General features: G+C 38.5%; 1 protein-coding gene across 1 annotated transcript; it reads right to left on the reverse strand.

Moving 5' to 3' along the window:
- Positions 1-12705: 12705 nt before the first annotated feature.
- On the reverse strand, positions 12706-13644 carry LOC106800737 (olfactory receptor 1J21-like). Its single transcript, XM_014781947.2, has one exon. The coding sequence runs from the start codon at positions 13642-13644 to the stop codon at positions 12706-12708; it is 939 nt and encodes a 312-aa protein (XP_014637433.2).
- Between the last annotated feature and the right edge of the window lie 1932 nt (positions 13645-15576).

The following is a 15576-nucleotide window of genomic DNA, read 5'->3' on the forward strand; positions in this document are numbered from 1 at the left end:
CTTTGGCTGGTATCATTGAGTGGAAGTCATCATGGCTGGCCCTTCTTCAAATATTAAATTTGTTATAACATGTGCTTGGCCTTTCAAATCTCCGTTTCTAAAGAATTTTCTGTTTTGGTAACAATATGGCTTCTCCTTCACCCAGGCACCCAGGCATCCAGGGACCCCGAGCCCTTCTAGAACTTTCAGGGAGAACATATTACATTTTACTCTCCTTACATAATAATTAACACACCACTTTCTTTTCCTTCAAACACATCAGATATTCAGCAACAAAATAATTGTCACCCACATTGTCTCAGGTACTGGTTGAAGAGCTTAATATGCATTAAAATCGTTTACTTTAATCCTGACGACAACCCTAGAGATATTTTGGGAAAACTCAGGCTCATAGAAGTGAAGAATGCCTTAAAATCACAGTTAGTGAAAGGAAGATTTCAATATTGGCTGTCTGACCCCAGAGCGATTCAGCCAACAACTATAATTGCTTACATGGAACTCTGTGTCCTTAGGCAGAATAATTACTTCGGCCTAGTGGCAGAGGATATGAACAACTTCCCAGAGAAAGTGTTGCTTTACCTGAGGCTTGCCAAATCAGAATTATCCAGACACACAAAGTTCTATCTTGTCCTGATGACCACAGGAAGGGAGCAGTATGTGTCAGGATGTTAAACTGGAAATTTCAGCTGAGGTACCCAGATTTGATATACACCAGACACCAAAGTGAATGTTAAGACACAAAATGAAGATGCTTATAGGAAATGCCCAATAATCAATTCATAACTCGTGAACTTCTCCACCTAGATGTGGATCTAAAAAGTGCTAAGAGCTGGAGAGGAGAGGTTCTTGTAAAGAGGTTTCTCTTTGCGACAGCTTCACAGTGAACCCCAAATCGTCCCAATGGACGGGGGGTGCTTTCCTCCTCACCTCAAGCTTAGCGGGAGAACCTCCAAAACAACCATTTAAAGAGTTTGATATACTTCCCATTTTTTTATGAGAATGAGAGCAATAGAAAAGATGAAATGGGAGGGGAGAGGGAGTTGGAATTATAGAACAGAATTATGTTTGGGAAATACTTTCACATCCCTTCATCATGAGGCAATAAAAGCAAAAATGTTTCCTACGGACCACAAGTGGGTTATGTGAGAGAGAGCAGTAGTATGCAGCCATTTTCAATTTTTCGTAAGAAGTCCTCTTACTAAGTCTAGGAAACTGCAAGAGAGAATAAGAGATCTGTAAAGAATGTACCACCACAAACAGGGGCCATGAGGAGAAGCATTCACAGGAAGAAATATCCTTCACTCATATCACAAAGGATGTATGGGAAGGCAGTCTGGAATCTCTGAATATCCCCTGGCCTAGACATGACAACAAGAGAATGAGTCGGTTTTAACCATCATGCAGGCCAAGGGATGTCAAAACGTTTTAATATGGTGGCAACCAAAGAAGCATATTATTGTCATCTCTTTTTCATTCTTCCTTCCATACTACTTCCCCAGAAGGTGGGTTTAGCAAATGCCCCTAGACTTGACAAAAATGAAGGAAAAGGAGATAATATACCATTATTACTCCTTTCTGGACCTCAGACGCTTGCCTACAGCCAGATACAACGAGGGAAAGGGAAATTTAACTACAGAATTGAGATGGTGCTTGCGTTAGAATGTAATCTTTACCCTTTCTAATAACTAAGGGTTAGAAGAGAAATTATGGGGTCCATAAGAGTTTTTGTTCAGCGGAAGAGGAAAACAATCCTCAACTAAATAAATTTTGAAAGAATAACAGGAAAAAATTACATCTCCTGAGAAGTATTTGTTCAACATTTCAGGTATTAACTGTGGTATACTGGATTATTTAAAAGAAACATTTACTCTTTCCTCCTCACCTCCATGACAGGAATATACTTTCCCACTCCACTGGTGTTAGGCTTGTCCTTGTGACATAAGGGCTTTATCGTACCCCTATGTATCAGTTAGATCTTGCCACAAAAATGCTGGGTAACAAATGACCACAAAATCTCAGCAGCATTGAACAATAACCATTTTGTTACTTATGAATCTGAGGATTGTTTGAGGCTTAGCTGATCTAGCTTGGGGCTTGGCTTATCTAGCTTGGGATGGTGGTTTTTCTTGACTTGGCTGCTCTCACTCATGCTTCTGTGGCCAGCTGCAGGTTAGCTGATCTAAAACGGGCTCATCTTGGGTGGCTGTGTCCCATGTATCCCTCGTTCTGTTCCCGGGACTTGCATGTGGGCACTCTCTCAACCTCCTACCCAATCCCCTTTTCTTGTCCTTATCTCCTATACTAGATTGTCTGTTGTTAACTTAGCATCATCATCACCCACTTCTATGGCTTCCCCTGCATTGTAGTGTGAGGCTGTAAGCTACATTTTCCAGATTTTTCTTTTCTGTATTTTTCATGTTTAATGTTTTCCAATGAGAGGAACTCATGAGAGATTTAGAAGGAAGAAGAAGAGAAGCCATTACTCTCTGGAGGTAATTATAGCCAGAAATATAGGCAGATGTGAGATTCACAGTAGTTTCCCAATGAGCTCCTAAGAGCCATCTGCATTACTGCTGCAGCCTGAGACATTGGGGAGTTTTTCAGTGATTCTTGAGATCTGAAGCTACTACCTATTAACGTTTGGACACTAGGTATTTTATGCTTTAGGTTAAAATATTTGGTGTTAGATTTTTAATCTTCAAGGGCAGTTTACCTGACCTCTGCTCCCCAACTCTTGCAACAGGTCTATAGGCAAGCAGTATTATTCCACTCTCCTAAACAAATCCCTACTGATAACACTTTCACTTAAAGATTACCTATCATTTATCTGCTTCTATTTTTTGGAGTACAGGTGAAATTGCCCAATTGATACTTAGATTTTCAGTCAAAGACATCTATTGCAGAATAGTGTAGAAAACGTAAACTCTTTAAAATTAATTAATTTTGAAAACTTAACTATTAATATGAAGAAACATCAAAATGAGTTTACCTCACATTACATTAAAAACAATAAACTCCATGTATTTCAAGGACTTTCAAGGATTGAAGGCAAAGTTTTAAAATTTTACATAAGAATATATCATACTATCTCTATGTACATGATACAGGGAAGTTCTTTTTTTTTTATTTCAAGTAATTTTATTGAGATCATAATGGTTTACAACATTGTGTAATATCCGGTGTACATTATTATTTATCAATTTCTGGAGATACTTCATTATGCTTACACCCAGTAGTCTAATTACTGTCCATCACTGTGCGTATGTGTCCCTTTACCCCTTTCACCCACCCTCAACTCCCTTCCCCTCTAGTAGCCACTAATCTATTCTCTTTATCCATGTATTCATTATCTTCCACATATGAGTGTAATGATGCAATATTTGTCTTTCTATGTCTGGCTTATTTCACTTAACATCATACCCTCAAGGTCCATCCATGTTGTTGCACGTGGGATGATTTTGTCTTTTTTATGGCTGAGTAGTATTCCATTGTATATATATATACCACATCTTCTTTATCCATTAATCAGTAAAGGGCACTTGTGTTGCTTCCAAATCTTGGCTGTTGTGAATAATGCTGCAATGAACATAGGGGTGCATAAATCTGTTTGGATCATTGATTTCAAGTTCTTTAGATAAATAACCAGCAGTGGGAGAGCTGGATCATAGGGTATTTCCATTGTTAATTTTTTGAGAAATCTCCATACTGTTTTCCACAGTGGCTACACAAGTTTGCATTACCACGGGCAGTGCATGAGGGTTCCCTTTTCTCCACATCCTCTCCAACATTTGTTGGAGGCAATTATAGCCATTCTGACAGATGTAAGGTGATATCTCACTGTAGCTTTGGTTTGCATTTCCCTGATGATTAGTTATGTTGAACATCTTTTCATGTGCCTGTTGGCCATCTGTATATCTTCTTTGGAAAAATGTATGCAAAAAAACAGTTGCATTTCTATACACTAACAGTGGACTAACAGAAAGATAAATCAAGCATGCAATTCCATTTACAATTGCAACAAAAAAGAATAAGGTATCTAGAAATAAACTTAACCAAAGAGGTGAAAGACTTATACACTGGGCACCCTTGTCTTGTTCCTGTTCTGAGAGGGATTCCTTTTAGTTTTTCACCATTAAGTATGATGTTGGCTGTGGCTTTGTCATATATGGCCTTTATTATGTTGAGGTACTTTCCTTCTATACCCATTTTATTGAGAGTTTTTATCATAAATGGATGTTGGGTCTTGTCAAATGCTTTCTCTGCATCTATTGAGATGATCCTGTGAATCTTATTCCTCATTTTGTTATTGTGGTGTATCACATTGATTGATTTGTGGATGTTGAACCATCCTTGTGACCCTGGAATAAATCCCAGTTGATCATGGTGTGTGATCCTTTTACTGTATTGCTGTATTCAGTTTGCCAATATTTTGTTAAGGATTTTTGCATCTATGTTTGTTAGTGATATTGGCCTGTAATTTCCTTCTTTGTGTTGTCCTTATCTGGTTTTGTTATCAGGGTAATGTTGGCCTCATAGAAGGACTTAGGAATTGTTCTATCTTCTTCAATTTTTTGGAATAGTTTTAGAACAGTAGGTATTAAATCTTCTGTGAATGTTTGATAAAATTCTCCAGGAAGCCATCTGGTCCTGGACTTTTGCTTTTTGAGATGTTTCTGATTACTGTTTCAATCTCTTTACTTGTGATTTGTCTATTCAGATTCTCTATTTCTTCTTAATTCAGTTTTGGGAGATTGTATGAGTCTAAGAATTTATCCATTTCTTCTAGGTTGCCAAATTGTTGGCATATAGTTTTTCATAGTGTTTTCTTATAATCCTTTGTAATTTTGCAGTATCTGTTGTAATTTCTCCTGTTTCATTTCTAATTTTATTTATCTGAGCCTTCTCTCTTTTTTTCTTGGTGAGTCTGGCTAAGAGTTTGTCAATTTTGTTTATCTTCTCAAAGAACCAGCTCTTAGTTTCATTAATCCTTTCTACTGTTTTTTTTTAATCTCTATTTTATTTATTTCTGCTCTGATTTTTATTATTTCCCTCCTTCTGCTGACTTTGGGTTTTGTTTCTTCTTTTTTCTATTTGTTTTACACGCAGTTTAAGGTTACTTATTTGAGATTTTTCTTATTTCTTGAGATGGGCCTGTATTGTTATGAATGTCCCTCATAGGACAGCTTTTGCTGCATCCCATAAGAGTTGCTATGTTGTATTTTCATTTTTGTTTGTCTCCAGATAATTTTTAATCTCTCCTTTGATTTCTTCATTGATCCAATGCTTATTCAGTAGCATGTTGTTTAGTCTCCACATATTTCTTATTTTCCCTGTTTTCTCCTTCTACTTGACTTCCTGTTTCATAACACTGTTGTCAAAAAAGATGCTTGAGATGATTTCAATCTTCTTAAATTTATTGAGGCTTGCCTTGTTTCCCAACATATGGTCTATCTTTAAGAATGATCCGTGTGCACTTGAGAAGAATGTGTATTCTGCTGTTTTTCAATAGAATGCTCTGTACATATCTATTAAGTCCATCTGATCAAGTGTTTCGTTTAAATTTAATATTTCCTTGTTGCTTTTTGTCTGGATGATCTGTCCACTGATGTAAGTGGGGTTTGATGTCCCCAACTATTATTGTGTTACTGTTAATTTCTCCCTTTAGGCCTGTTAATAGTTGCTTTATGTACTTTTTGTGCCTCTGTGTTAGGTACATATATATTAATAAGTGTTATGTCCTCTTGGTGGAATGTCCCTTTTATCACTATATGCTGCCCCTCTTTGTCTCTCATTGTCTTTTTTAACTTGAAGTCTTCTTTGTCTAATATAAGTATGGCAAAATCTGTCTTTTTGTGTTTGCCATTAGCTTGGAGTATCATCTTCCCTCCCTTCACTCTAAGCCTACGTTTGTCTTTAGAGTTGAGATGTTTTTCCTGGAGGCAGCATATTGTTGGATCTTGTTTTTTAATCCATACAGCTACTCTGTGTCTTTTGATTGGAGAATTCAATCCATTTACATTTAGAGTGATTATTGATATATGAGGGCTTAATACTGCCATGTCATCCCTTGTTTTCTGGTTGTTCTGTTTCCGTTGTTTCTGTTCCTTTGTAATTCTGACTGCCATTTCGTTTTATTGGTTTTCTGAGGAAGTTTTCTCCGTTTTTGTGAATTGCAGTTCTGCTCTGATTTTTTGTTTAGTGGTTACCATGAGGTTTGTGTAAAAGATCTTGTAAATGAAATAGTCTGTTTTTCTCATAGCCTTATAACTCCATTAACCCAAGCAGGTTCCATTCCTTTCCTCTTCCCCTTCTGAGTTATTTTTGTTACAAATTATTCTGCTTTTAATGTTGTGAGTTTGTGACTAAGTTGAAGGGTTCGTAGTTATTTTTGAAGATTTCCTTCCCTTTAACTTTAAGTTATAATTGAGTACTTGCGTCTCTGTTCTGATAGAGAGCTGCAGTTTCTGATTTTCTGTGTGTATTTATCTCCTTGCTCAAAGCTCTGTAGGCCTTTGCCTTGATGTTTGTCGTGTGAGAGCATCTTTAATTATTTCTTGTATGAGAGACCTAGTGGTGATGAACTCCCTCAGCTTTTGTTTATCTGGGAAAGCTTTTATTTCTCCATTGTATCTGAAGGAAAGTTTCACTGGATAGAGTGTTCTTGGCTGAAAGTTTTTGTGTTTCAGTATTTTGAATATATCATTCCATTCTCTCCTAACCTGTAGGGTTTATGCTGAGAAATCTGCTGAAAGCCTCATAAGGTTTCCTTGTAGGTGATTTTCTTCTGCCTTACTGCCCTTAATATTTTTTCTTTGTCACTGACTTTTGTCAGCTTTAATATTATATGCCTTGGAGAAGGTCTTTTAACATTGATGTAACTAAGCATTCTATGAGCTTTGTTCATTTGTAAATCCTGTTCCTGCCTCAGGTTTGGGAATTTCTCAGCTATAATTTCTTTGAACAAGCTCTCTGCTCCTTTCTCCCTCTCTTCTCCCTCTAGAATACCTATAATCCTTATGTTGCTTTTCCTAATTGAATTGGATATTTTGCAAAGAATTCTTTCATTTTTAAAAAAATCTTAGTTCTGTCTCATCCTCCACCTGTAGCATTTCTGTATTTTCATCCTCTAAATCACTAATTATTTCTTCCATAACATCAGCTCTATTCTTTAAGGATTCTAGATTATTTTTTATTTCATTAATTGTGTTTTTCATTTCCAGAATTTCTGCTTGATTTTTTTAATAATTTCATTCTCTTGGGTGAAGAGGTTCATTTTACTCCTGAGCTCATTGAACTGTTTTTCTGTGTTCTCTTGTATCTTGTTGAGTTTCTTTATGACAGCTATTTTGAAGTATCTGTTATTTAGGTTGTAAGTTTCTGTGGCTTCAGAGTTGGTTTCTGGAGAATCGTCATTTTCCCTCTGGTCTGAACTGTTGCTGCAGTTTCTCATGGTGTTTGATGACCTAATCTTTTGTTGAGGCCTTTGTGGTAGTATTAGGTTGCATATTCCACCTGCTACAGCTAGAGGGAAGCAAGAGCAGAGTTTTTGATCCAGCCCCGTCTGCTGGAAGTTGTAGGGGTACTACAGGCACTTGCATCAGCCTGGAGAGCCTTCAGGTGCTTGTGAGGACTATGCTTGGTGGACCAGGCTTCCTCCTGGACTAAGCCAGGGCCACTCCTTGGGTCTGCAGGGGCATGGTGCCCCGCCCCCCAACTGGGAAACTGATCAGGAGTGGGATAAGGGTTGCTGCTGCTTCTTCCTACAGTCGCCCCAGGGTGCACTCTCTCTTTCAGGGCTCAGTGGTACTGCGGGTCCTTGTGTGGGCCTGGAGTGTGGTTTTGGTGTGTAGATCTGCAGCAGTCTCTGCTTGCAGTTTCCCCAGGCCGCTGTGCTTGGTGGGTGGGGCTTTTACTGGGGATCTAGTCAGGGCCACTCCTTAGGGCTGCAGGGGCACATTGGGCTACCCTCCCCCCCACCAGGAAAGCAATCACGAGTGGGTTAAGGGTCGCTGCTGCTTATTCCTACAGTTGCCCCGTGGTGCACCCCCTCTTTCAGGGCTCAGCGGTACTATGGGTGTTCACGAGGGCCTTGAGTGTGCTTGCCCCAGTGCAGCAGGTAGATCTGCCACAGTCTATGCTTGTGGTCCCACCAGGCTGCTGTACTTGGTGAGCAGGGCTTCTCATGGGGACCAAGCCAGGGCCACTCCTTGGGGCTTCAGGGGCATGGTGGGCTCCCTCCTGACCGAGAAAGTGATCACCAGCAGGCTAAGGACCACTGCCTCTTCCTGCAGTTGCCCTGGGGCACGTTCCCACATTTGGGGCACTTGTGCCAGGCTGGAAAGTGATCCTGTGTGTGCACAGTGCTGCCAGGGGAGGGTAGGGAGTGCTCACCTATTTCCACCACTTCCCAGAGGGCCAGTCAATCCACCCTCAGATGTATAGCTGCGTGTGTCTCTCAGATGTCCTGTTGTGATGTGTGGGTGTCCTAAATTTGTTGGTGAATGTCCATTTAGTTGTAGTTCAAAAGGGGGAGAGACAAAGGAAGCAGCTCACTTCACCATGTTGCTGACATGACCTCTTTTTTCCTTTTGAAAAATTGAGATATATTTGGTTTAAAACATACTGAAAAGCGCATGATTTATCATCCAACACCAATACAAAACTCTATCGGGGGATGGAAATCTTCAAAGTGCTATAATACCCGGATCCTGTTGAGTTGTTGTCAAAGCATCTACTACTGATATTCTATTATTTTATTCTGATGACATCTAGCTCTGCTTCTTATCACGCAGGTTAATTAGGTCAGGGGCATGCGTTTCACTCCAGAGACTCAATTTGCATCTATTTTCCAAGGTCACAAAGTTCCTCCAGACCCTCAGACCCTGTACATTGCCTTGAGCATATGAGCTGTTAGTGATAAAGTGTGTGTGTGTGATTAATTGATATTAATATCTCTGAGTAAAGGACATTTACTCTGACACTGACACTATAGTACTGTATCAATTTTGTAGGTTACTTTGCTAAAAAACTCTATCCTTTGAGCAAGAGTACAGGGTGGACCCACCCAATGCTGAGTTACTTGTAGCAAATTGTGTTAGAGGGGATTCCACTGGGGTGTTCCTACTAATTATGCAAACTCAAGATGCTCCCTCTGACAAGAAATCTGAGTCCACACTTCCTCAGCCTCTGCACTTTTCCTGATGTCACATCCCTTCTTTGTTGTCTATAAAACAGAATGGTTGCCATTTTCGAGGTGACTTTCTCAAGAAAGGGTGTTAAAGTCAAGAACACAAATCATAAAATAATGCATTAATAACTTTAATCACATTAAAATTAAGACATTAGTAGATAGTAAAAAGACAAAAGTAATGAACTTTTGATAACAGAAAGCATTTGCAATATATACAACTGACAAAGGATTTATTTCCAGATCATATGAAGTCTGTCTTACAATACAATAAATAGAAAGAAACAACCCAATAACAATGCAGGGAAAAGAAATAATCATGTATTTATCAGAAGAAAATTTTGTATCAATAATGAGAGCGATGATCACTAAGGATAGTGATGGCTGCTCTAATGGTCAAGTGTGGGTCTTCTAGTGGGTTGATGGCATTTCACTATGGGGTAATTCAGGGACCAGGTTCAATTGTCTCTCAGAGCAGCAGGTAATGTGCTTCCAGAAAATAGAGGAGAAGACATACACTCTTCTTGAAAATTCTAACCAGGAAATAAGACACATTCTCTTCCACTGTGGAGAACGAGCCATGTACCTACACCTAGGTTAGTAGGAAATGTGGCAGCTGCCTCCCAGTGACAACTTCACATGTGGGAAGGAGGTCATGAAATTCTGATGGACAGGCAGCCATCTCTGTCACAAATATCCAATAAGCATAGGCTAAGATGCTCTACTTCATGAAGAATCAGGGAAATAGAAAGTAAAACCACAATGAGATATAATTTTCTATTTGAACACACACAGGCAAAAATTAAGAAATCTGTCAATACCAAGTGTTGTTGAAGAAGTAAAGTAGTGAGAACTCTCATTCTCAGGTGGGGGAGATTTGAGTTAGTATAACTGTTAAAAACTAATAGACTTTATTTCTTAGAGAAGTTTTATGTTTACAGAAAAATTCATCAGAAAGTGTCCATAGGGCCGGCCCCATGGCTTAGCGGTTAAGTGCACACACTCCGCTACTGGATGCCCGGGTTCAGATCCCGGGTGCGCACCGACGCACCGCTTCTCCAGCCATTCTGAGGCCATGTCCCACATACAGCAATTAGAAGGATGTGCAGCTATGACATACAACTATCTACTGGGGCTTTGGGGGAAAAAAAGTAGGAGGATGGGCAATAGATGTTAGCTCAGAGCCGGTCTTCCTCAGCAAAAAAACGAGGAGGATTAGCACGGATGTTAGCTTAGGGCTGATCTTCCTCACCAAAAAAAAAAAAAAAGAAAGAAAGTGTCCATATACTCCTCCCCCACCTCTACCCAGTTCCCCTGTTATTAATATTTTACATCTGTGTAATACATTTGTTATGATTAAACTAACATTGGTATATTATTAACTAAAGCCCTTAGGTGACATTAGAGTTCATTCTTTATGTTGTACAGTATTTTTGGTTTTTGTCAAATACATAATGATATGTATCCACTATTACAGCATCATACAGAATAGTTTCATTGCCCTTTGCTGAAAATCCCCTTTGCTCTACCTATTTATCTTTCTCCCCTTCAAGCCTGAACCCCTGGTAGCCACTGATCTTTTTGCTACCTTTATAGTTTGTCTTCTCCAGAATGTCACACCTTTGGAATCATACAGTAGGTAGCCTTTTCAGACTGGCTTGTTGGTATGAGTATTTTAAAGATGAGCTTAGCAGTGATAGTTAAGGTGAACATACACATGCCTACAATCCAGTAATTCTTCTTCTGGGTATAGAATTTACAGAATCTCTTGCATATATGCACTAAATGATGTGCAAGAATGTTTGCAGCAGTGTTGTTTGTAATAACAAAATGCTGAAAACAAATCAATAGCCATAGAAAATAGAACAGATCGTGTGCTGTAGCCTCACAGTGGAATGTTATACAACATGAATGAATTTCAGAAGGACAAATAGACAACAAAAGCAAAGCCTAGAAGAATAAATATAGTATTATTCCATTTATTTGAAGTTCTAGAGAAGGCAAAATTGAAGGATCAATATAGAAGTGTTAAAACATCAAAGAAAAGTAAAGAAATATTGAAAATATTAAAAAGACTGGGTATTTTTCAGAGAAGAGGAAGATACAGTCGAGGAGGAAACACAAGGGGCTTAACAATATTGTTAGTTTTCTACTGGGTAAGCCTGGAGATTGTTAAATGAGTATTTCTTTTAGTATTATTCTTTAAAGTTGGATTAGATATCACATATATACAAACACATACACACATATATACACACATACAACGTAGCATATATGTACATATATATTTAAACTGTATGCATGTTATATGCACTCATTTGTTTGCTTTTTCAATGTTTTTAAAGTTATATAAAATATGTAGTAAAATATGTAAAAATATTACTCAATTTTGAAAAATATTCAAATGATTCCAAGGACTCAGGATTTGACCACACGTGTACAGTATTTTGAGTATCACGTCTACAAAATATTGCTAATCTATTGGGACTGGGCAACTTAGTAAGCCTCTCTTACTATGAATTTCCTCCTTTATACCAATTACTAGGATTAAATGAAATAATGATCGGTCACAGGTATCAGCTTATAGCATTGAAGTTAGCTAAATTTGCCTCAAGCAGAGTTAATTTCTCAAGGACTGAAGACAAAACTTTACCATTGCAGATGGAAACGTAGGACAGTACATTTATGTACTTAGGGCAGGGAAGTATTTTTTTTTTTAATTTCAGATAAATTTGGATTAAACTACACTGAGTTCAATTCAGGTGGCCTAGATTTCCAGATATTCTGCCTAGACATTCTTAGTCCCATGCTCTGAAAGGTGGAATGTCCTGATCAGATGGGCCTGACCACCAATAATCACATCATCCCTTGGAAAGCCACTTTAAAATCTCTACTCTCACTACCATGCTTCACATTCAATGGGCCATCCAAGGACACAGAGGGCTACAGTCAAGTTTGAGCTGGGGACAGTACCAGTCATGTCTGGATGATTTTCCTGACCTTGTACAGAAATCCTTCTCATTTCTATTTGTGTCCGGGTCCACCCAATATAAAGGGAAAAAATGTGACATACCACGCTACTATAACTCTGTAAACATATCTGAAACACAATTTGGACAATTCATAAGAAATTAGAAACAAAAATAAAATTCAATATCTATTAATGTCATTCATAAAAATAATTTCAAGTATATTACAAAACTAAACACAAAAATAAAACCATGAAGCCGCCAGGAGGAATATTTTTGTTATCTTGAGAAAGGAAAAGCTTTGCTATATAAAATATGTAAACTTAAAAAAAATAAAATGAAAACACTGAAAGCTCTAACTGCATAAAAATTTTAAATGCTTGTAGGGCAAGGGATACCATGTGAAAAAGAAAAAAAAAACTTTTATGAAAGGATAGTTGTGTAGGTATGTTTTTAATAAACTTTTCCCATGACTCTCTAAAATAAGTAAAAACTAAACAGAGAAGAAAATTAAGTGTAAGATAAAACATAGAGGAAAAACAATGCTCATCATGGTGAAAATTTTCCTCTCCTGAGTATATTTCCCAGAGCTCCTTTCATGTCCCGATTCCTCAGACTGTAGATAAAGGGATTTAGCATGGGAGTGACAAGAGTGTACAATAGAGCCACAATGACATCCTTCTCATTGGAATTATTATATGAAGGGAAAAAGTACTGTCCAATAATTGCTCCATAGTACAGAGACACCACAGAGAGGTGAGAACCACATGCGGACAAGGCTTTGCAGATTCCCTTGGTGGAGGGGACTCTAAGGATGGTGGCTCCGATGTGGCCATAAGAGACCAGGATACATATGAATGGCAGAATCATGACCACTGTTCCTACAATGAGGATAACCAGTTCATTGACTGTGGTATCTGAGCTGGACAGCTTCAGTAAGGCAGAGAGGTCACAGAAGAAGTGGGGGAGAGTGTTGTCTCCACAGAAAGAGAGACGGGCCAGGAGGAGGGTGTGCGAAAGGGCGCTGGTGCAGGATAGGACCCAGGACACAGTTACTAGCAGGAAACACAGGTTCTGACTCATGATGGTGGTGTAGTGGAGGGGGCGACAGATGGCCACGTACCTGTCATAGGCCATTGATGTGAGAAGGAAGCTGTCAAGAATCCCCCAAAATAAGAAGAAATACATCTGAGAAATGCACCCAGCATATGAGATGGATTGACTCTGTGCCTGCATATTCATGAGCATCTTTGGAGCTGTGACTGATGAGAAAGAGACATCAGTGAAGGACAAATGGCTGAGGAAGAAGTACATGGGAGTGTGGAGGTGAGAGTCTAGCCTAACAAGCAGGATGATGAGCAGGTTCCCCAGCACTGTGGTCAGGTACATGACCAGAAAAAGAGTGTAGTATATGCCTTGCTTCTCTGTCCAGATGGGGAGCCCCAGGAGGAGAAATTCAGACACACTGCTCTGGTTATCCCTCCTCATGTTTTTCCCTTTTGCTGGAGATCAAAAAATGAGATAGAAATCTGAAAGAATGAGAAATAACTATGACTATCACATAATGGAAACTTGGATTTTGACTAGTCAGTACATGAATTTTAACCTGAATATTTAATTCTTTTTGCCCTGTTAACATGCTAAAACCCACTTAAAAACCTGACCTGACATCAGGTTATTATGCACCCACCTATGAACCAAAACAATCTCTTTTGGAGAAACCATGAAACGTCGGAATGATGACAAGATCAGCTCAGGCTCAACCTTGAGGAGTCCAGGTGTTCATTGCAGAAATCTGAGATTAGGAAATTATGGTGCAAGGCTAATTCAGTAACCAGTTATTAGAAACTCTAACAGAGGCTCTCCAGTTGGTCTGCTGGCCTTTCTTAACCTTCCTCATGCCTCTCCCATATTTATAGCTAACGCTTTATTTCAATGGATTTGATCAAGGTAAGACAACCCAGTGGGCTGCTCTGGATCTCCCAGAAATCAGAAATTGCAACCTTGGTGGAAACATATGTAACTGAGTAAGGCAACAGTGTTAAGGACAAGAATCTGTGTCAATAACGTAAAAGATCTAGTGACATACCTTGTAACATAGCATTCAGTCCTTTCTTTTGGAAAATTTCTTCCCACTCCTCAACATTTTCAGTCTACCACCACTATTTCTAAAGGAATTTTCATGGAATGTGGAGAAAAAGTCTGCTTCTCTTCCAGATTACCACCTTATTCCCTCAGTTCTAAACAGATCATTCTTATTCAAGTTCTCAGAACACCAGGAAATACTTTGGCTTTTCCGGTCATATCCTGGATCTGCTAAAGAATAAGCTCTTTGTAAATGTCTGTCCAGATGTTACCAAATAACGTGTCCTTTTTCACTGTTCCTGACAGGGTTTATGCCAGTGATTCATAATTGATATTTTTCTTGTCATATTCTAACACTTCTTATACTTTGTTAATACTAGCATTTCTCTCTCTTTCTTCTTCAGGTCATTTAATCTTAGACTTGCCCATGGGGACACTCACAAAATGATAGGGAAAGAGAACATGATGGTTTATCTACTAAAAAACAGAATCCACAAACTCTCTAAAGACATTTTTCTAAAGGTCTTTCTATTTGATAGCTGAGCAAGTATCTCACTGCAGAAATCATCACTCTTCTTGGGAGTTAACTGAAGTTTACATTAGGTACCAATTCTCCCAATTTTACTGAAATTATCTTTACAATTCCTACCTTTTTCAGTCCACTCCATTAAAAATCCTGTTAATTTAATATTGTTACCTGAGAAGAACTACGCAATCAGTGTTGCTAGTCATTACCGTGTTAATAATAATCAGTTTATCACAATGAAAGTGCTAACTAGTTATTTACGGACGTTTAAGTTGTTTCTGATATCTTCGTATTTCAAGCAATATTTCATTAATAATATTGTTCATAGGCTATTTTTCACAATAGCATATATATATCTAGAAATTGAGTTGGGGGATATATACATTCACAATTGTGATAGACACTGTCAAATTACAAGAGGCCAAAGTAGTGAGGAAGTCTGTTCCTATTCATTCTTTACAATGAGTCCTGCATAATAAGAGCCTGTCACGTGAAGATTATAAAAATGGGCATTCTTTTTGTTTGCAGATGACAGGACTATGGTGTTTAGGAGAAAATTCAGGAGCATGGTCAGAATTGGCATGCTATGGGGTTGGAGAATTACCTAGGAGCCATATTATGTAAGATTTTTTCTGCTATAGTGGAAAGTTTTGATTCTATTCTCAGACCAATAGAACACCCATGAAAAGGTTTTAGGAAAGGAGTGAAGGAATTTTTTTTTCTCTTTTCTACTGGGAAGACAACAGATTATAACAAGGCAAGAGTGTCAGCAGAAATTTAACTGGAGGCCATTGCAGTAGTTCAGGTGC

This window comes from Ceratotherium simum, chromosome 29 (assembly GCF_057802395.1).
Source record: "Ceratotherium simum simum isolate JZ-2026a chromosome 29, ASM5780239v1, whole genome shotgun sequence".
In the NCBI taxonomy this organism is placed as follows: domain Eukaryota; kingdom Metazoa; phylum Chordata; class Mammalia; order Perissodactyla; family Rhinocerotidae; genus Ceratotherium; species Ceratotherium simum.

Bases quoted from the DNA above. Each gene is read 5' to 3' on its own strand.
- LOC106800737 (XM_014781947.2), bottom strand. From the start codon at position 13,644: ATGAGGAGGGATAACCAGAGCAGTGTGTCTGAATTTCTCCTCCTGGGG.